The sequence below is a fragment of the Meriones unguiculatus genome, chromosome 12 (genome assembly GCF_030254825.1).
Source record: "Meriones unguiculatus strain TT.TT164.6M chromosome 12, Bangor_MerUng_6.1, whole genome shotgun sequence".
Lineage (NCBI taxonomy): Eukaryota > Metazoa > Chordata > Mammalia > Rodentia > Muridae > Meriones > Meriones unguiculatus.
Genome location: NC_083360.1, coordinates 88933642 through 88955676, shown reverse-complemented (window position 1 = coordinate 88955676; position 22035 = coordinate 88933642). Strand labels below are relative to the sequence as shown.

Genomic DNA, 22035 nt, shown 5'->3' with positions numbered 1-22035 from the left:
GAATACCACATGCCTCACAGGGATGAAGGAAAAGAAGAATGGTGTTTGGAGCAAGACATTTCACAAACACTGTCCTTAATGTTGTAGCTCAAATCACTTGTAATGATAATATTGAGGGAAGTAGAAATGGAAGAAGGTAAAGCTAAATACTGAACTAGTGTCAGACTTTGGAACCTTTTTTTTTTTTTCACGATGAGCAGTATCTAAAGAAAGAACCATTAGTTAGTGTGAAACCTATATCATTCATTTGTTGATCATTTCAAAGCATGCATAAAAAATACAAAACTGAAAGCCATATTGATTTGTGATTCTAAAACTGAATTTCAAGTCATAAAAGAGGCTTTCAATAAAAGGGTATAAAATTCAAGGTTATTAAGAAGGTGGAACCACAATGCTCTCCCTCAGCGGGGAGACCATTCAGATAACTTCTTTTTTTTTTTTGAAAGAAAGAATGACAGAAACAGCAGTCAGCCAATCTAAATCCAATTGTCAGAAACATTGACTGCAGGGAAAAGAGACAGGTACATACAGAGACAGACATGCAAACTGGGAAAGGGAGAAGATAAACAAACAAAAAAATCTATTCTGGGCCCTGGTGTGTGTGTGTGTGTGTGTGTGTGTGTGTGTGTGTGTGCACATGCGTGGGAGAGAGACAGAGACAGACAGAAAGACAGAGATAGAGAGAGACAGAGACAGAAAGACAGAGACAGAGCTGCACCATCAGACATAGACATAGACATAGAGAGAAAGAACCAACATTTACTATGTGCAAGATACCTCACAGAGGACATGCAGTTCTTGAAACACTGGGAAGAGAGATCTGTATCTAACTTAATTTTGTAGGATAACTTGAACTCCTTACTCTAGAAAACAGCCTTATTCCTACAAGATAATCCTCAAACTCCAGTAGTATCTATTGCCATGTTTCCCAGGAGCAGGAACCATCGACCTGTACCTTAAATTTAACCACCCTATCTGATCTTTCTAGTGTGGGCACTGTCTTCGGTTCCAAGAGAAGCAGTTTAGCAAACAGTTCAGGGTTTTCCCTGGCTGGCTTGGAAGAGAGTATATGGCAGCAAAAAAAGCAAGTAGGTGATTATTTGTAGTGGAGCTGCTTCTATAAACATGACTTTCTTTTGGTATCCTGGAAGTATCCAGGAAACTCTCTCAGAATGTGGCTGTAACAAGCCTGGTCTCTCCTTTACTGTTATGTGTTCATTGCAGAGCACTTAGCAACAATGGACAATGCCCAAGAATTCTAATGAGAAGCTGGTCACTGTAGAAACAAAGCTTTTCTAAAGGGCACTGAGGGTCTCTATGGCCCAGAGAGTAATAGATAAACAAACTCTCTTGGAGCAGTCTTTTATTCTACAAAGGTGACTGAAATACCAGGCAATCCTCTAACTTCAAAATGTCACAGATTTCACGTCTTTTGCCAAGAAGGTAATTTTGAGTTTCCTCCATGTCCTAGTTATAACATTTGTTGTTCTCTCTCTACCTTCTTTGTTTTCAACTTGCTGTTTCCAAGTTCCATATCCAAAGGGAAATACTTCTAGCAAATGTCCCAAATTGCTTCCATTGGCAAGAACCACAGAACCAACCCTAGGCTGAGAGCCATAACACAGGGTGCTGTCATGTTCTAAGCTGGAAGCCCAGATCAAGTACCTTCCTCCTTCTGAAACTCTTTCACAATTTGGTGCTATCTGGTTTTCAAATCTCTCATTATTTAAAAAGTTAATTACTCTATTGTCTTTTGAGATTTAACTTATGCACTAACTTCACTACTGAATGTCCATCTTATTCACCATCTTCTGCATTATATGGATTTATTGTTGTTCTCACACTTGGGCAGTATCGAGTGTTAAAAGTCTTGTCTTACTCTAATATATTGAGATCTTTAAGGAAGTGCTTTGCCTTATTTTATGCCATTTCATCAGTTTTCTCTGTCTCCATGTGCACAGCACAGCGTTAAACTGAATTAAAATAATGGAATGAAAAAAAAAAATCCTGCTACGAGGGCCAGTTTATTTCTAGAAGGTAGCATGAAATTTGCTTCCTGACTCAGAGCAGTTCGGTGAGAGGTCTCTTACTCTTTATTATTGTTACATATTCCCCCCCTCCCAAGTCTTAGTTGGTCTCTTTAGTGTTTCTCACTATGTGTTTAGGGCTGAATACTTGGAATTACCAGAATATTGTTTTGATTTTTTTAAAGGAAAGAAGCCACTGAAAGCGTTCAGTCAAATGGCCAATATCAAATTTGAGGGGAAAGACGAACAAACAGAAAAAAAAAAAAGTGCCAGGCTGTGAGTTAGAGGTGGGTCTCCATCTTAATTGTATCCAGTGACCTTTCCTTGAGTGGGTCACACATGCCTCCAAGCCTCAGTTTCCCGATGGGCACAAGAAACAGTAGCACAGCACTATGAAGATGGCACAATATTCAAGAAAGGAGACTCCAAGGCAAGACCCTGAGTTGTGACACACAGCAACTCTTCACTCTTCTCACAGGGGTGAGATTGATGCAGCTTCCCTGGGCGTCTGACACGTCTTGCCACCTCCTTTGCTCACAGCTCTAAATCCACTTTAAGCATGCCTATGACAGCTGTGCCCTTCGCAAGTGGGCGGGGCTGCCCAGAGACACTGGGTGCCTAATGGAGGGAGGCAGTCCTGTCAGAATTGCTTGGGGTTGCTCATCTCACCGTCAGGGTTTCTGGCAGAATGTTTTGATAAAATAAATCTATTTTAAGTGACTGTAATGAAATACTAACCAGTTTCTGAAGGGCTTTTAAGATGTTTTTGAAAGAACTTTTAGATCAAAGGCCCCGAGAAGGCAGGCTCTGTGTATTAAATATTTAGTACTGATTCAGTTGAGAGCTCAGGCATTTTGACATTGTAAGAGGGAGAAAGCATATTCTAGTTCGGGACAGACTCATGTTAAAGACACAGGTGACAGGACTCAGCATCAAGAGGCCTATCTTCTGACTGGAATGTCAGAGGACTTGACCTTCAAGGCCGTGCATCTAAAGAATTGGGATCTGAGAGAATTATTCACGACACACAGTGGCTGGGCAAACAGGCTCTTTCTGGGTATTGACAGGAGCAATCTGCCTCCTGGCTGCCAAACAGCAATCTCAGGGCCTATCATTCTGCACACTGCCACTTGGAGCCCACCAAGTGTTTCGCACCTGCCATGTGCTCTGTGGCCCAGATGACAGACGCTGTCCTAAGACCATATACTCACTTACAGAGTCTAGGCAGGCACAGCTTAGTGAGAAATAGAGCCTCTGTGAAGCCCATACTGGAAGGGAGTGGCAAGGTTGGTGATGGTGTCAAGAGGTGCTGCCTCACAGTTCCAAAGCCTTTGAAATATATTTCATATCCCTTTAATGACAAAGTCATCCCAGGTTTGGACATAGAAGGAAATGTTGGCTATAAAGTAGTAGATTTTAATCTATGTGAGGTCAAAGAGGCTGCAAGAACCTGATAGTAGCTAAGAATATTCTTCCCAGAAAAGTGACCACACTTCCTTACCACCCTTGGGCATCTAGTGTTAGAGAGCCATGCCTTCCTTTTAAAGATATTTTTGAATCTGAGGTAGCAAAACCTTGGTTTAAGGTCTTAGAAGTCATAGTCAGCGGAGGATTTGTAATCTCTTGGATGTTTGTTAGCAGTGTTATAACAATGAATGCTTAAGACTTGGTGTTTTGTCTTCACTGGGTGACCTTCCTGGCCAGAGTGGATGAGGAGGAGTTTAGACATGATGCAACTTGATGTGCTGGTGTAAGCTGGTGTCTCTGTGTGGGGGGTTCCCTTTTTCTGAAGACAAGGGGAGGGGAGATAGGGTGAGGAGGGTGGGGGGAGGGACCAGGAGGACAGGAGGGAGGGGGCTACAATCAGGATGTAAAGTAAATATATAAGTTAAAAAGAAAAACAAACACTTGTTTAATGAGCCCAAATCAAATCAATACTACAACTACATAATACTAAAATAAAACAAAAAACAAAAAACAAACAAAAAAACCTATTACTACTTCATTTAACCTCTTTTGAAGCCCAGATTCCATTTTTTTTTTTTTTTACAAAACACATCAGAATTTTATTGCTTGAAGAATACAGCATAAGAAATCACAAGAACCTCAAATGAAAAGTCACATTTTTAATGTAGAATGTTATTACTTTATGGAATTGTTGAGCTTTTAAGTAGGATGATACACATTAGCTGCTTGGCACACATGGCAAATGCCGAATGAATGCAAAGTTTTCTTCACATTTTCCTGACTTCCAACCTGCCAAAAAATGCTAATGCATTTCTTCAGCACTGAACCACACATCCAGGGTCTTTAACTTAGATGTTAGCCTTCAGGAGGGCAGAAATCAAGTTTTTCTTGTAATTGCTATTTATGAGTATAGTAACCAGGACAGGTTAATATGTCCAATACATGCTGGACTCATAAAATAAAACACAAATGAATAAACTAGGCATATATCCAGGAATTCCCACTGAGGAGAAAGTCACAATAAAATGGAAGCTTAACTCTGAGGTAGTTTCGTGTATTGCTTCTAGCTACAGTCCATAAGTGTTTCAGGGTTCATGGGGCAATGGATTTAGAAATTGGGGACTCTGAGAAAAATCTAGATGAAGCTCTAGGGCTCAGCATTGCTTATTGTTTAATTCATTTCAACAATGTCACACTTGCTTTTTCGACGCAGCAATCTGTGGACTGCAGTAGCAACAATGCCAAGCCAACTAAATAGAACACCTAGGATAAAGGTACCCAGTGGGGCAGTAGCAGGTATATAGTATATATATATATATATATATATATATATATATATATATATATATATATATATATATGCTACTATTCCCGATCTGATCCTGGAAATCCTGTGGCTTCCAATGACATAATACTGTGCTTAGTTTCTGAGCCAGTCCTGATGAAGCAGGGAGTACAGACACCGTCTTAGTCCTGTGAAATTGCCGCGTTCTTGCTTGTACACCTGATGAGAACTGTAGATTATTCTTTACCACAGCATCTTTTATTTACATGCAAAATGAGGTGCCATCTCTTTCAGAACTTAATGAATTAATTTAGGCTCAGATTTGAATTATGGACAGAAACTTAGGAGTGATAGATGAAGGGAGGAGAAGCAATAGGTCACTACGTAAGATTTTCTGTACTACTGACTGCTTCGAAATGATTTCTGGTGTAACTGAGCCATTCAGGAATGAATATATATATATATATATATATATATATATATATATATATATTTCTCAGACATTTCTAGATACTAAATTATTCTAGCTGAATCAAATGCATCCTTTATGAGCCCACTTTTCCCACTTTGATGACTCCCAGATTCACCAGCTCAGCAAAGCCAGAATTTAGAAATAATGTTTTACTGTCTCTTGTTTTTACCCACATTCAATGAACACAGGTCCCAGGAATGAATTTTAACTCTTAGATATTTCTTACATTTTCAACTCTCCTATCATTTTTACTACTGAAATGGTTGTTAATTTCTTTATAATGTTTTCTATCTTAGAACCTATCCTTCACAGGGAATCTTAATATATGTCATGTATAATATATTTGGTTTTTCTTGTCTCTTTCTTTCATTCTACACTAATAATCTCAATCAAAATAAATTAACCTTTCTACCATTTCCTTCCTTTTATTTTCTCTGTCTCTGCCTAGCTCTGCCACTGTCTCTTTATACCTTTCTCTGTGCCCGATTCTTTGTGTCTCCGTATTTCTGTCTCCGTCTTTCTCTTTCCATGAGCTCCTTAATTGTGTACTTTTAAAAACTGTCAATATGCCTAAAAACTACAGCAATGACAAGCACAGAAATAATTCCATAAGGATGCAATGGTGACAATCATATCTTGGCAGTAACCAAAAGCTGTTTAATTTCACTTAAGATCCGCTCTAAAGGAGGGAAATTATACCTTACACTGGGAACTCACTGAACTACATGGGCCTAGTGGTGTCATGTATCTCAGAGGAGAGCCTTCTAAACACCCACAAATAGGTGTTGCTCTCTTCCCTCATCAAAGAAGCTTCTTTGCAACAGATAGGGTTCATTGTAGACAACCACACCTGGTCAAAATGTAAAGAATAACTGTTCATGGGGTTTGTAACCCTAATTGAAATATCTTTAACACAACTCCTGTAGCTAAGACTCATGAATAATTGTGACAACTGGGCACAAATATTTTAAAAGGTAGAAGAGCAGAAAAACCTGCTGTGGGGTGGTGTTTCAGAAATGACAGGGAAGCTTTACCTATAATAACTCAACAATATGGTGGCCTAAACAAGACCTGAATAAAGAAAATAACTGTAGACCTGCTAACATGAAGAGAGAAGTCTCATGAAGGTCCCATCTTTACACCAAGAACTATAGGTAATTAAGAATGTAGAGAGTGGGAGAATTAGTCTTTACCAGTGATAAGCCTCTTAACTGACTGCCCAATAAGAGAATGAACCCATTAAGTTGTACTGATATGTATATATATATAATATACATACATGTATTATATATATGCATATATAATACATATTTGTATACACACACACCAACAACAAGCAAAGGAAGCCATTACTTTGGAAAAGAATATGGCAGGATATTAAGAAGGGCTGGTAAAAGGAAGAGAAGGAGGTAAACAATGTAATTATATTTTAATTAAAAATTAAAGTCTGTAAATAATGATTCCATCTCTGGACCAACAATAAGAAGAATGGAAAGCTCAAGCTGACCCTATTGGAATAGACTGCTGTGGAAACAGTCACTCCTCCTCAACAGTGGAAGGAGCCAGGATAACTGCTCACTTGGATGCTATGAAAAAAAATCACTACTTTTAGATAAGGGGTTGGTTATATGTCAGGTGGAAAAAAATCCTTTTCTAAAGATATCTCCATGGGCTTCAGAATGTAAACATCTTGGGACAAGATCTCCCTACTTCATCAACCTCTCTTTATAGACATCTGTATAAGGGGGCACACTTCAAGGAAAGCTGTTTCTCTTCTGAGAACAGGCTGACTCACAGCCAGCAAAAATGGAAAACTATTTTGGCATTTATTTCTTTTGTCAATATAACCAGAGAGATAAGGTGAATAATTTAAGTCTGTCAAAATAAATCAACAGGAGGCAAGACTGTCAAATTCTGTTTCTACCTTGATGAAGACAACCAGGTAAATAATAAATTTCAAGGTCTTTCCTGAGATACACTGTTTTTTAGGCATTCTTACTAAGTGATTGAGTAAAAGGCAACAAATGCCAAAATTTTGCATTTATATAAATCTTTACAAATAAGATGTATTGTTAAATTGTAGATACCAATTGAGAATATACTGTTTGGTAGGCAATAAAAGAATTAATTAAAAAAATAATTAATTTAAAAAATAATTAAAAACATAATACCAGACTTTTGAGATAAATTGTTTAGGTCATGATTCAAACCACAATCACTGTCACTAATCAGCTTTTCACTTTTTAGGTAAGTTGTTTAATCTGCTTCTACTTCTGTTTCCAAATATTTAAGTAGACAGAGTAACAAGTTAGACTTGAAACGTTGTCATGATGGTTATGTCTGATAACACGTTATCAGCGTAGCTAGTGGAATGCATGATGCACAAATGTGCTCAAAGAATGTTACTTTTGATGTATATTTTTCTGGAATATGTTCAGAAGAGGTTTATTTTTGCCTAATCCCAGATGGGGGCCTAGACTAAGTGGCAGAGTGGTTTGCTAAGTGTAACAATGAATGGTTCCATATACTACGGTGGTAACTTGGGTGGGATTCAAATGTTGATCAACCTGATTCTAAAATTTCTATACTGGGAATAGTTCAGTTGTTGATATGATTGCACTTGCTGTTGTCAACATTATAATTACAATAAAAGTGCCTCTTCATGGGGTGTGACATTTCGAGTCTTCAAAGAAAATGAAGACATGTTTATACAGATTCGTCAGTTCTTAGGTGTGCGATGGATTCCATACAACATCAGTCTTTGTCTCCATTTCAAAGCAGAAGCCAATTTTTTGGCACTCTCAGCATGTGCTTATCTGTCTAAACTGGACCATATCTGTTTTGGGGAAAACAGATTATCCAGGGCAGACTGTGCTCGGGAAAGCAAAGGTCTAGCTCCGATATGGAGGGAGAGCTTGGTAAGTAAGAAACCACCATCGTATTTCTGACCACATTTATCTCTCCAGGCTACACAGAGGTGGCTTCCTAGAAGGAGACTTCATGGACCTACGCATGGTTCAGAAGAAAGTCAGACAGATGTGTTTCATCTGCTTAGAGTCAACTGAGGGGTAACAGGAACCCAGTATACAGATTAACTCCAAGAGGACCTGGATCACTGTGGTGCCTTTTCTTATATCATCATCTATTATTTTATTGTCCAGTTCTACCACTATAGGGTGTAAGAGAATACTATGAAATAGAGGATAGTCTACAGCTTTGTTTCACGAAGCAAAGGCATAAAAATGTTGATAAAGAGTATGAATCAGACTATTTGACAAGGTTAATGACAAGATTCCCAATACAGTAAGGGTATGAGCACAGAGAAGATGGAGACAGGCTGGGTCCAGAAGCAGATCAGAGAAAGAACAAAATAGAGTCCTTTTGGCAGCATCATTTCGCCCTGCTAACTCACGAGGATAAATTTCTCCCCTGCAGTGAATGTTTCTATGATCTTCTGAGATTACCACAGCACGGTTCAAGAAAGAGCATGCGTGGCAGAGCGGGGAGGGGAGAGGTGAGAAAGAGAGAATTGAAATCATATAGAATCAGGTACAAATTATGGCTCTACTTCTTAGAAGACATGAGTTTAAACAAATTAGTTGATTTGAACCCCATTAAAAAAAAAGAAGTTAGAAGGCTTTTGATAGAACCCAGTCAGCCTAGCATCTGGGACTCAGAGGCTTTCATTCTCTAGAATGGCAAGAAATGAATTTATTTATGAGTCACCTAGACTATGGTATTTCATCATAGTAATACAAAAGAACAGGCTATACAGTGGTGTTAACGACATCTCTTTGTTTCAGTGTAGAAGAGGAGAGCTCCAGTCATCACCCAAGGTCCTGTTTCTCTGGCTCACACACCTATGTCCTTAGTTCTTGGCTTTTTCAGCTAGAAGGAAAGTTACTGTTAGAAGATTCATCTTTCAGTTTTTATTTTCCTGAGTTTAAACTTAGTAAATTCTGGAGAATAGAGAGCATGAATGGGAGAGAGCGCTGAAAACTCTCAGCCATCGGTCTCCCTGCCACCGTTAAGGAATGATAGCTTGGACAAACACTAGCAAGGCTGGGTAATGTTCTTCTGACCTAGTTAGAAATGGAGACTTTTAAATATGTATGAATATTGCTGAATGAAAATCAGGAGGCTGATTCAATGGTTGTGGTGCAAATTAACATTTTGTTATTATCCTCTTTAATATATGAAAGATATTGGAAACCTCTATTATCTTGTTAACGAAACAATTACATTTTAATGTCATCCTATGGTAAATAAGATGGAAAAATGCAATGATACTGAAGGATGGAATTAAATAATTTATGAAGAGACAGGCTAGAATTTAATGAATTAATATGAACCAAGACAAAAGGAGTAGGAAGTGTATGTTCCAGTTTTTGAAATGATACTTAATTGCAAAGGCATACAAGCACCCTGAGCACAGCAGTTTCTCTTTGGAAGGGAGATATAAATGGCTGTCTATTTGATCCTCTTTGGTTAAAGGGGAGACTTTCTTTGGTTAAAGGACTGCTATCAGTGAGTGATAAACAGGAGTTGCTGTTCAGGCCTTATTAAATTGTAGGACGCCTTTCTCAGTCTCTACCTTCCTTTCAGTTCCTACTGCTGCAGGAGCTTAGTTATTTTGAAAGATAAGTAAGCCTAACTGGGAAAATCTATTAAATATATATTTCAAATGTAATTCTAAGAAACATACACATATAATGCATAAACTCTTATTCCTTTCTAGATTTGTGGAGTACTGTGTTAGACTCTTTGTTAATTTAACTTTCCTAATAAGTATAAATGATTCTATAATATAAATAAGTAACTATAGATCAAATAAGTTTATGAGCCTCTCTGGAGATAGAAGAAGAAATCCAGTGCAATAAGTACTAAAAATCTAGTACATCTTAAATAAATCCTGATCCATTAAACCACATTATTGATCTATGGGTCATAACAAAAGTGTTTTCCCATTGGACTGGAAAGACTAGCAGTGTTTCACTGAAGGAAGTCAGGGAAGGAATTCAAGGCAGTAACCTAGAACCAGGAACTCAAGCAGAGGCTGTGGAGGAAAACTGTTTGCTAGCTTGCTCCTCCTGGCTTGCTTCGGATACCCCAGTACCACCTTCCCAGGGATATTCCAGGAAACAGTGAGATGTCCCTGTCCATATCAATCATCAGTCAAGAAAAGGCCCAACAGGCTTCTCTGCACACCAGTCTGATGGGGGTTTGTTCTGAGTTGAGGGTCCTTTCTCATCAGATGACTCTAGCATATGTCAAGTTAACACTAACCAGGATGGATGGTATATGCTGTTTATACTATCAAAACTTTGAAACAACTACTATTTCCTTCAGCAGGTACATGAAATATGTTCTATCTAGAAAATAAAATATTAATAAGCACTTAAATGAACTATCAAGGCATGGGCATATAGGGAAGATAGTTAAATCTATATCACTAACTGAAAGAAGCCTGTGGAAAAGGTTCTACATATTTCTAGTAGATGACATTCCAGAAAAGGAGCAGTTATGGAAACAATACAAGAGTAGGTGGGTTGCCACAGATTAGATGAGAGAAGAGTGAATTTGTAAAGTGCTGAAGGCATTTTTGGGGCAGGTAAACTAGTCTTCATACATTAAAATGGTGGATGCCTTTTGTTATATTTTTCTTCAAATCTAAAAAACACTACAATAACCGTGTACTCTTATAAACAATATATGCCTGATGATCATGATGTGTTAATGTAGGGTTAGCAATTGAAAGAAATGCACCCATTTGTAGGGTGTGGGGGATATTAACTACAGGAGAAGACTACGCATGTATGAGAATAGGGAACGTATCATAATCTTTTTCCTTCTCAGTTCACTGTGAGCCGGAGCTGCTCTGGGAAAACATTTAAAAAAATAAATGAGCAAAAATGTTACTTTGACAATTAATGTGCTAAGCAAGCTTGTGATCAGATTATGCCTCTGTAACCAAATGGGCACCGATTTATTTCAAAGTGATGACAGACTAAAATGCTGCAGCTACAAAATGCTGGGGAGGAAAATACAGAGAAAATCTTTGTGGTCTTCAAATGGGAACAGTATAAAAAGAAAAAATAGACACAATACAGAAAGAAAAGAATGATCAATTGGACTTCAAAACTTAACACTGAAAATGTTGTACTCATTAAGGTATTTGACTAACATAATAAATGAAACAGAAGGAAGAGATTAAGAGGAATTATTTGTCAGAGAGTCAAGTATTTATATCTGTGTAATCTATGAACAGGTCTCAATGCTTAATTATATGTAATAATTTAGGTTTTCCAACTGATATTTCCCAAAGAACATTTTTAATGAAAACCAAAATGATTTTTATGCACCAAAGTTATGAAGATTATGAATTTCATAAGAAAACGACACATTTATTAGAGTACACATTAAAAACACATTGAGATACGACCAAATGCAAAGGGTAACATGGCGAGAGTAATATAGCTAATTCCAAGTTCTGGGAAGTCTCTTGTTTCCTGATCCTGGATGTGATATGATCAACTGACATCCTGCTGTCTTGATGTCCCCACCATGATATCTGCACCTTGCTTGAACTGGAAATCAAACTAAACCTTTCTCTTTTAAGTTGCTTTTTCTCAGTGTATTTTTTTTTCACACAACAGGAAAAGTAAGATAGTACCTGTGGAAAAATGTAATTGTATGTGTACTCAACATAGATACTGAAATGTGTGTAGCAGCAGAACTCATAATAGCCCCAGAGTGAAGCCTTTCTAAACCCTGATAGCTGAAAAAATGCAACACTGGACATGGCATTTTCAATGCCCTATTAAGCACTAAAAGTAATCAGTTATGAATATGTGCTTCAATATGTATGCAACGCTAAGAGAAATATTCATGATTACTATATAGCATATAGTATATTCATAATCATCAAATAATATATTCAATATTTCCTATATTATAACATTTACATGAAATATTCAGAAATAATAAACTTAAAGTTTTTGCTATGGCTAAGGGTGTAGACTACTAAAGGATCTTTTTGAGGCAACAGAAATGTCCTAAAACTATACTGTAATATTTATTCAACTCTGCAAATTTGCTCCAAATCACATAATTGTATCTGTAAAACAAGTTGGGTTTATATGTATATCACCTATTGAAAAAGATATCATATGACTACGATAGCCAGAAAAAGAATTTCCCAGGATGTCTTTATGTTGAAAGTTGTTTTGCTTGGTTATATTACTGGGATGACTGATGAGTAACAAAGTAAAATGTCATTTGCCAAGACTGCATAGCAAGGGTGGCAGCTATGGCCATGATATGGAACAGCTCTGACACTAACATGTAAATCTCTCTTCTTGCCTGTGCTCTCACACTCCATGCTGGCATATTTATTCCCTTCACTTGTAATCATTGTGTCTCCAAATGGAGATAATGATTTACTAATTCTGGTGGTACCTCAGACACAAGCCCTGGGGCCCAAACCAAGAGTTGTTCTGCCTGCAAAAGTATGCCAGAAAGTTCACAAAACTTTAGCATCTGCTTTGAGTCTCAACATAGAGGGTTTGAATTCCATGAGCTGTTTCATATGACACAGGTGGACCTTGAACATTCATCAGACTAACTTTCTTAATATGAGTATGGGTGTGTCCGCTTCTTTTTTTTTCCCCCTAGGGCTTTCAGTTGAGCCATGCTTGTATGAAATGTTTCAAATTTCTTCTTGAAGGCACTTAGTGCTACGAATTTCCCTCATAGTATTACTTTCATTGTGTCCCACAAATGTGGGTATGTTGTGCCTTCATTTTCATTGTATTCTAGGAAGTCCTTAATTTCTTTAATTCTTCCCTAATCTAGCTGTCATTGAGTAGTGAGTTGCTCAGTTTCCATATGTGTAAAGGATTTTTGCTATTTCCATTGTTGTTGAGGTCCAGCTTTCATCCATGGTAGTCAGAGAGGATACAAGGGATTATTTCAATCTTCTTGTATCTGTTGAGGCTTGCTTTGTGATCAACTATATGGTCTGTTTTGGGGAATGTTCCATTAGGTGCTGAAAAGAAGGTATACTTTCTTGAATTTGGGTGAAAAGTTCTATAGACATCTATTAGGGTCCATTTGATTTAGGACCTCTGTAAGTGGCATTATTTCCCCATTTAGCTACTGTCCAGATGATCTTAGTGAAAGTGGAGTGTTGAAGTCTCCCACTATTAAGGTGTTGCAGTCCATGTGTGATTTAAGCTTTAATGATATTTCATTTACAAATGTGGTTGCTCTTGTATTTGGGACATAGATGTTCAGAATTGTGATGTCGTCCTGGTGGATTTTTCCTTTGATGAAAATGAAGTGCCCCTCCTTATCTTTTTTTGATTAATTTTGATTGAATGTCTATTTTATTATATGTTAGGAAAGCTACCACAGCTTGTTTTCTGGGTACCTTTGCTTGAATGTACATTTTTACAGCCCTTTACTCTGAATATGCTTAGGTATACAACAAGGACATTTGCTCAACCATGTTAGTAGCAGCTTTATTCGTAATAGCCAGAACCTAGAAACAACCCAAATGTCTCTCAACAGAGGAATGGATACAGAAATTGTGGTACATTTATACAATGGAATACTACACAGCAATGAAAATCAAGGAAATCATAAAATCTGCCAGCAAATGGTGGGAACTAGAAAAGAGCATCCTGAGTGACATTACCTCAGAAGCAGAAAGACACACATGGCATGTACTCACTTATAAGTGGATACTAGACATATAATATAGGATAAACATACTAAACTCTGTACACCTAAAGAAGCTAAGCAAGGACGACGACTCTAGGTAAGATGATCAATCCTCACTCAGAAAGACAAACAGGATGGACATTGGAAGAAGGAGAAAACATGAAACAGGACAGGAGCCTACCACAGAGGGCCTCTGAAAGACTCTATCCAGCAGAGTATCAAAGTAGAGGCTGAGATTCATAACTAAACTTTGGGCAGAATGTAGGGAATCTTATGAAAGAAGAGGGAGATAGTAAGAACTGGAGAGGTCAGGCACTCTACAAGGAGAGCAACAGAACCAAAAAATCTGGGCACAGGGGTCTTTTCTGATATTGATACTCCAACCAAGGACCATTCATGGCTATAACCTAGAACCCCTGCTTAGATGTAGCCTATGCCAGCTCAGAATCCAAGAAGGTTCCCTAGTAAGAGGAACAGGGATTGTCTCTGCCCTGAACTCAGTGGCTGGCTCTTTGATCACCTCCCCGTGATGGAGTAGCAGCCTTACCAGGCCACAGATGAAGACAATGCAGCCAATCTGAGGAGACCTGACAGGCTAGGGTCAGATGGAGGGGGAGGAGGATCTCCTTTATCAGTGGACTTGGAGAGGGGCATGGAAGGAGATGAGGAAGGGAGGGTGGAATTGGGAGGGAATAAGGAAGGGAAGGGGCTACAGCTGGATTACAAAGTGAATAAACTGAAATTAATATAAAAATAAAAAAATAGAAAAAAAGAGATGAGTCTCAATGTGTATATCAGAGGGGCAGTGAAGTGTATTAGAATTAAAGGCTTAGTTTAAACCTTGACCCTCTTCCATGTGAACATAGCAAAAGCACTTTTTTTTAAGCTTTATTTAATCCCTGGGCATTTTTTTTTCCTGCTCTATAAGCTACTGTGAGATATGACTAGAACTGTGCATATAAAGTAAAATATCCAATATAGCCAATACTATAGTGAAGGTTTTCCAAGAAATTGATTCCAGTCTTCCTGTATACCTTAATCTTCTGGGAATTCCCTATTCCCAAAAGCCAGATGTCTAACTAAAGGTCATTGTACAATGACTCTCTCCCTCTGTTTTCTGGGTAACCTTATTCTCAGCTTTGTATTCGGTCACCCTACTCATCTCTCAGTACACAGGTTAAAAATCATCCTGTACCTGCTGTTCTGAACATTAACTTGTTAAATAATTTATATCTTTAATTATATGTTTTAAAATATATTTGGGATTGTATATTTTCTCTGATATAGAATACATTTGTTTCTGGAAACAATGAGTTTGTATCACTGTCTCATAAGTCTGTATTATGTTTCTTATGGTATCTAAAACACATTTACTTTTTTTTTCTGAGAAACTTAGCAATAAGAATGAAAAACCACCCCATGAAAGGGGAAATAACATACAAGCAGTGTGATGTTAGAGGTGGAAGTAGAATTAAGGATTCCTTAATTGTCAGAGACCTTAGTTGTCCCTCAATATCAATTATCCTTTATAATCAATTACTAGACAGAACATGGCCACTTAGAACAAAGACTTCATTTCAAACCTTTATTTTACTTAAATATGGGTGGGAATTCTACTGAATAACACACTATATGGCTACTTCCTTGGTTTATTTGTTTATTTATTTGTTTATTCAGATACATTTTTTTTTCTGTCATGGACAGCCCTGGCTGTCATGGACTCAGTTTGTAGACCAGGATGGCCTTGAACTCACAGAGAACTGCCTGCCTCTGCATTCCCTGAGTGCTGGGATTAAAGGTGCGTGCCATCACACCCGCTGCTACTTATTTTCTTTTACTCACCCCTTTTATTCTTATGCTTAGAATATAGGTGCAATGTAGAATTCTATATCTGATAATGAGGATGAAGGTCACTTCCCGTGGATGACAAAGACAGAAAGCTGAAGGAACATGACTCCCCGAGGCTTTCAAAGAGCAGAGATACAGAATCTGCTGTAGAGGGCTAACATTCACACTTGCAAAGAAGAAAAACATCTAATGATAAAAATATATTGTATAAAATAATAATAGGAGAAAAGAAATTAATGTCTATTTTGTTTAAGAGGTTATTTTTGCTATTATTTCAGATATTTTTAGAAGCTTATCTTACTATTCTTTTAGCAATGGCCTACTATTTGCAGCTCTTAATAATACCCTGAAACATGTATCTTAATTTGTTCTTTCATTAATGCAATTATTCACGCAATAACCTGGTGGACAAATGAGAAAAATAAACAGATTCCCTTCTTAAGTGCATAAATACTAAAGGGATGTTTATTTTTCTTAAATTATCTGCCAACACATATACCTGATAAACACTCATTTTACACTTTCTCTACCAATTCCATTTTGAATAATCCCAGACTCTAGAAATCTGCCACTAATACGGTTACGTGTCTAATAGGTTCTTTTTACTCTACATCCATTTTCTGCCCTTCTCCACCCCCATGTTTTCATGTTTTCCTGGGGAGGATGGTTTGCATGGCACACATTAGTGGGCTTTCTTGCCTTATGGTTGGGTTGCTCAGTAGGGAGCTTAGTGGGACGCCAGACAGAAGTCAGAGAAAGCAGACTACCTACTACATTCATGCTATAGACAACATTTTGCTTAATGGCAGACACATTGTCACAGGTGGTCCCGAAAGATTATACTACCTAGTAATGATAAACCTGCTTTAGTTAGTGTAAGTATATTTGGCAAAGCTCTCACAAAACTACATGCGATATTTCTCAAAACATTCCTTCAACTAAGAAGTCTGTGATTGTATTCATTGTCTCAATTTATTTCCTGAAACGGCGTCTCAGACTAACTGTACGTCGTAAGTAAGGTAACTCTTCTTCTCCAAGTAGTCCACTAAGTCAATCTATGGTTTGGTTCAGACAATCTTGTTCTACATTTGTACCCTTTGACCTGTTATTGACCAGAGAAAACATCCGCTGTATCTTATTTCCCTATGTACTGTCTATATAGCTTTTAAATAGAGTCTTTCTTAAAATATCCCCATTTGATCCTTCCATTTGCTTCCTGTTGACATGTTGATTGATACAACACCATGTGGCCCATTTTTAGCTTAAAAGACATTTCACCACCATGATAAAAGCCCTAGTATTGTGTTCTAGTTCCATTAGTAGATTTACTTGGAACCTTTGGTAACTGTTCAATATTGTGCCTTAGGGCACAATACAGAATTAAAGTGACTGAGGACAGAGACAGAAAGTACATTTGGTCAGCATGCCAGTTGCTAACCTGTACTCAAGGTAAGCTGGCTTCACTAAGAAACAAATTTACTTCCCATTCACAGGTTTGCCATTATGAAATGCTTTCATGGCTTTTTCAGCACCCAGTAGACACCTGCTTTTCTCTGAGTGACTTTGGGATACTTTGTTTCTGTTTCCTTCATAATGACAACCATCTGTGTCAAATCTTATTCTATGTCTGGTGCCCTTGGAGCAATGAATCACATATTCAAAAACAGTATTCAAAATAATCTCTACATGATTATTGCAAAATACAGAATAATTATTTAAAGCTTTCTATTTACTATTTTAAAATTTGTAAGCGTCTAGAGCATACAGTCTACAGAACGCTACTTTCAAATTTGTATTCTACAAAATTCCATTGCCAAGTTCTCATTTTATTGCTGTCTTTTTCAAAATTGGTACCCCAAGCAAGATTTTGGCCTTACCACACTCTGTCCAAGTTGTTCCCGCAAGAAGTAATCCATGTTTCTCTTTTGTAGGCTGTCCAGGTAATGCTGGAAGCGAGTATATGTATATGGGTAACAGTAAGCAAACTGGTAGATATCATCTTCTCGATCAAAACAGAATGCAAAGGACATCACATAATTTTTCCGGTGGTCTGGGCAGCGATAATAGTAAACATTTTTTGGTGGCAGTCTTTGCCTAGAAGATATAAACAAAGACAGTAATTCAAGACCTAAAAGGTAACAAAATGGGAATATTCAAATGCCTAGGAAAATGTCAAGAAATGTAGTGCCATGGCAACAGAGAATAATGAAACTCCATGGGGTCAAAAACACATGGGAAAAAGGCAGGTTCTCTGCTTTCTCAATTATTTGGAAAATTCAAAGTTAACCAATTTTGTACATTTGTTTATCCCTATTTTTTTTATCATTTCCTATATGCCTAGGCATTATCGTAGGGTTGGGAGATACAATAGCAGATACGACAAGCTCTTTATGGAGTCCAGATTCTAATAGGAAAACAGCCAAAAAACTTAAAAATAGACAATATATTTTTGATTGTGAGCCTAGTCTCTAGCAACACCCTTCAAAACAGCAATGAAGAATACAAAATATCTTGGTGTATTTCTAACCAAACAACTGAAAGACCTATATGACAAGAACTTCAAAAATTTTAAGAACTGAAGAAGGTATCAGAAGATGGAAAGTATATTCCTGGAAATATATTCATGTACCTATGGTCACTTGATTTTTGACAAAGAAACAAAACTATACAATTGAAAAAAAAGACAGCATCTTCAACAAATTGTGCTGGACTAACTGGATGTCTGCATGTAGAGGAATACAAATAGATTTTTCTATCACCCTGCACAAAATTCAAGTCCAAGTGGACCAAAGACCTCAACATAAAAGCAGATACATTAAATCTGATAAAGTGGGGAATAGCCTTGAGCATATTGGCACAGGAGACAGCTTCCTGAGCAGAATTCCAACTGCTCAGGAAGTAAGATTAACAATTAAAAATTGAAATTCATGAGACCTCATGAAAGTCAAAAGCTTCTGTAAGGGAAAGGACACTGTCAACAGGACAAAACATCAGCCTACAGATTGGGAAAAGATCTTTACCAACCCTACATCTGACAGAGGACTAGTATAAAAATATATAAAGAACTCAAAAAATTAAACAGCAACAAACTAAATATCCCAATTCAAAAATGGGGTAAAGATCTAAAAAAAGAATTTTCAACAGAGGAATCTCTTAATGGCTGAGAAGCACTTAAAATGTTTTCGGTTCTAAGTCATCAGGGAAATGTAAATAAAAACAAATACGAGATTCTACTTTACACTGGTCAGAATGACCAAGATCAAAAACTCAAGCAATAGCATATGCTGGTGAGGATGTAGAGCTAGGGGAACACTGCTCCATTGTTGCTGGGAGTGAAACCTGTACAAACACTTGGAAACCAATCTGGAGGTTTCTCAGAAAATTGGGACTAGTTCTACCTCAAGACCCAGCTATACCACTCCTGGGCATATACCCAAAATATGCTCCCACCAACCATACCACAAAGACACTTGCTCAGCTATGTTCATAGCAGCTTTATTTATAATCTCCAAAAACTAGAAACAACCCAGATGTTCCTCAACCAAAGAATGGATAAAGAAAATGTGGTACATTTACACATGGATACTATTCATCTATTAAAAACAATGACATCGTGAAATTTGCAGGAATTTTCTATTCCAAGTTCGTGGATTAGAAAATATCATCCTGAGTAGGTAAGCCAGATTCAGAAAGATAAATATGGTATGTGCTCACTTTTAAGTGGCTACTAGCCATAAAATACAGGATAACTGTGCTACAAGCCACAGACACAAGGAAGCTAAGTAATAAGGAGGGCCCAAGTGGGGGGACATTTGAATCTCACTAAGAAGGGGAAACAGAATAGACACCAGGGGTGGATGGATGGAGGGATCCAGGTGGGAGAGGAATGGGAGGGGAACAGAAGAGATCAAGTGTGAGAAGGATGGAGGAAGAGAGTCCTGGGAGAGAGGACTAGAATGTGTGTGTGTGTGGGGGGGGTGCTGTATCTCTGGGAAGAGCCAGAAAGCTAGGACAATGGAAACTCCCAGAAACCTGTGAGCATGACCCTAGCTAAGAATCCCAGAAGTATGGGTTAAGGAGCCTGAAACAGCCATCTCCTGTAACTAGAGCTAACTGTACCTTCTGATGGAGGGACTTGGCCACTGACTCAGCCCCAAAACCTTAGACCTACAATTTCTCCTGCCTTACTGGCTCAGCTTGATACTTATGTTGAGAGAGGGAGAGAGAGAGAGGAGAGAGAATCTCTGACACTATTACCTGACACTATTAATGATATTCTACTATACTTCCAGAGAGGTGCTTAGCATAACTGTCATCTGAGAAACTTCACCCAGCAACTGATGGAAACAGATGTGGAGACTCACACATTAGACAGAGTTAGGGAATTCTATGGAAGAGGGGGACAACGAAGGATTGTTGTCCGGGCCACCACAAGAAAACATCCGAAACCAACTAACCTGAGCTCATAGGGTCCCACAGTGACTGAGCCACCAACTGGAAAGCATGAATAGTAGGGACCTATGATCTGCACATATGTCACAGATGTGCAGCTGGGTCTTCATGTGGGACTCCTAACAGCAGGAGCTGGAGCGGTATCTGACTCTGCTGCCTGACTTGGGATCCCTTTCCCCTAACTGGGCTGCCTTGCCTAGTATCAATAGTCTGAGCCTTGGGGAAGGTATGATATAGACGGTCCACAATGTTTCAGACCTAGTCCTACATCATCATGATTATCCTCAGGGCGACTGCACCATCTGCCTATGGAGCCACACTATCCACAGTGTTGCCCTGCAGAGAATGTCTCTCATTTCTTTGCTTCCTGCTCACACAAGAGTTAGATAAAACTCTGTCACTTTTCATTATCTTGTGCTGACAACTCTAGGCCAGTTCAAATCACGTTTTATAGTTGTTCTCGCTCATTAATTGATTGCGTCTTGTGTTTCTAAATTGATCTAGAAGATCTTTAAGAATGAAAGGTACTTCCGGAGAAAGCTTACACTGGGTGACGGATACAAGACCTGCTTCCCATAGCCTGGTATTTAGTAGAAAAGCCAAGGAGCAAAGGGTATGGACAAGAGGGAAGTGTAGGGGATGAAATCAAGAAAATCAAGAATGGTGCTGGTTCCATGCAGAACAGCCTGTAAGTTTAATGACTCAGATCCATGAGCATGGTGTTGATTAGTGTTTAAATGTTAACCAGACAGAAGTTAGCACACCTTGGGGGGTGGGGATAGGGCCTCTGGGCAGCTCTACAAAGAATTACCTTGAATACATTAATCAAAGTGGAAAATGTCCAATCACTGTGGGTGGCATCATCCTTTAGGTGGGGATTCAAAGATCTGAGTCCAGGGGGTCCTGCAGAGACTGATGCACTAATGGAGGACCATGCATAGAGGGACCTAGACCCCCTGCTCAGATGTGGCCAATTGGCAGCTCAGTCTCTATGTGGATTTCTAAGTGAGGGGAGCAGGGGCTGCCTCTATCATGAATTCAATTGACTGCTCTTTGATCACTGGCTCCTGGTGATATGGCCTTGCCAGGTTATGGAGGAAGAGGATCCAGGCAGTTCTGGTGAGACTTAATAAGCTATGGACAGATGGCAAGAGTAGAGGACTCCTCCTTTCAGGGAAAGGGGATAGGAGGAAGAGGGAGAGAGGGTGAGACTGGGGGAGTTGAGGGAGGGGTCTTTAATTGGGATATATAATGAATAAATTGTGAAGAAAAATTAAATAAATTAAAGAGTGAAGAAAGCATGCATTGTCTTCTGACTGCAGATGTAATATGTAAAAAGCTACTTCAAGCTCTTGATTCTTACCTTCCATGCCATGCTGGACTATGACTTTAAAGTATGAGTTAAAAATAAACCGTTTTTTCCCTTAAGTTGCTTTTGTCTGAGTGCTTAATCACAGCCATAGAAAAAGAAAATAATACAACTCTTGTAACATGAAGTGTTTTTTGTTTGTTTGTTTGTTTGTTTGTTTTTACAAAATCTTATTTGGACATTGTATTTTTCTAAGGCTGATTAACTGGTTAAGGCAAGAGATGAGGCGGTGAGTATTTTTGGAAATGAAGAGATGATATAGCACTGATGCTTAGCTATATATTTGACTCTATTAGAGAATGAACCTGAAGTAATAAACTTCATCTATAGCCTTCTAGACAAAATCCCTATGCACTCATTCTAACCATTTGATTATAGTAAAAAACTAGTG

The 22035-nt window shown here is 38.2% G+C and overlaps 1 protein-coding gene across 6 annotated transcripts in view; it reads right to left on the bottom strand.

The window, feature by feature from the left end:
• Positions 1-22035, bottom strand: part of Agbl4 (AGBL carboxypeptidase 4) — a 1227056-nt gene that overhangs the window by 502013 nt on the left and 703008 nt on the right. For all 6 annotated transcript variants that reach the window (XM_060366135.1, XM_060366138.1, XM_060366141.1 and 3 more), the window contains exon 5: positions 17701-17917. In XM_060366135.1, the coding sequence (XP_060222118.1) occupies positions 17701-17917 (217 nt within the window). The remainder of the gene's footprint in view (positions 1-17700; positions 17918-22035) is intronic.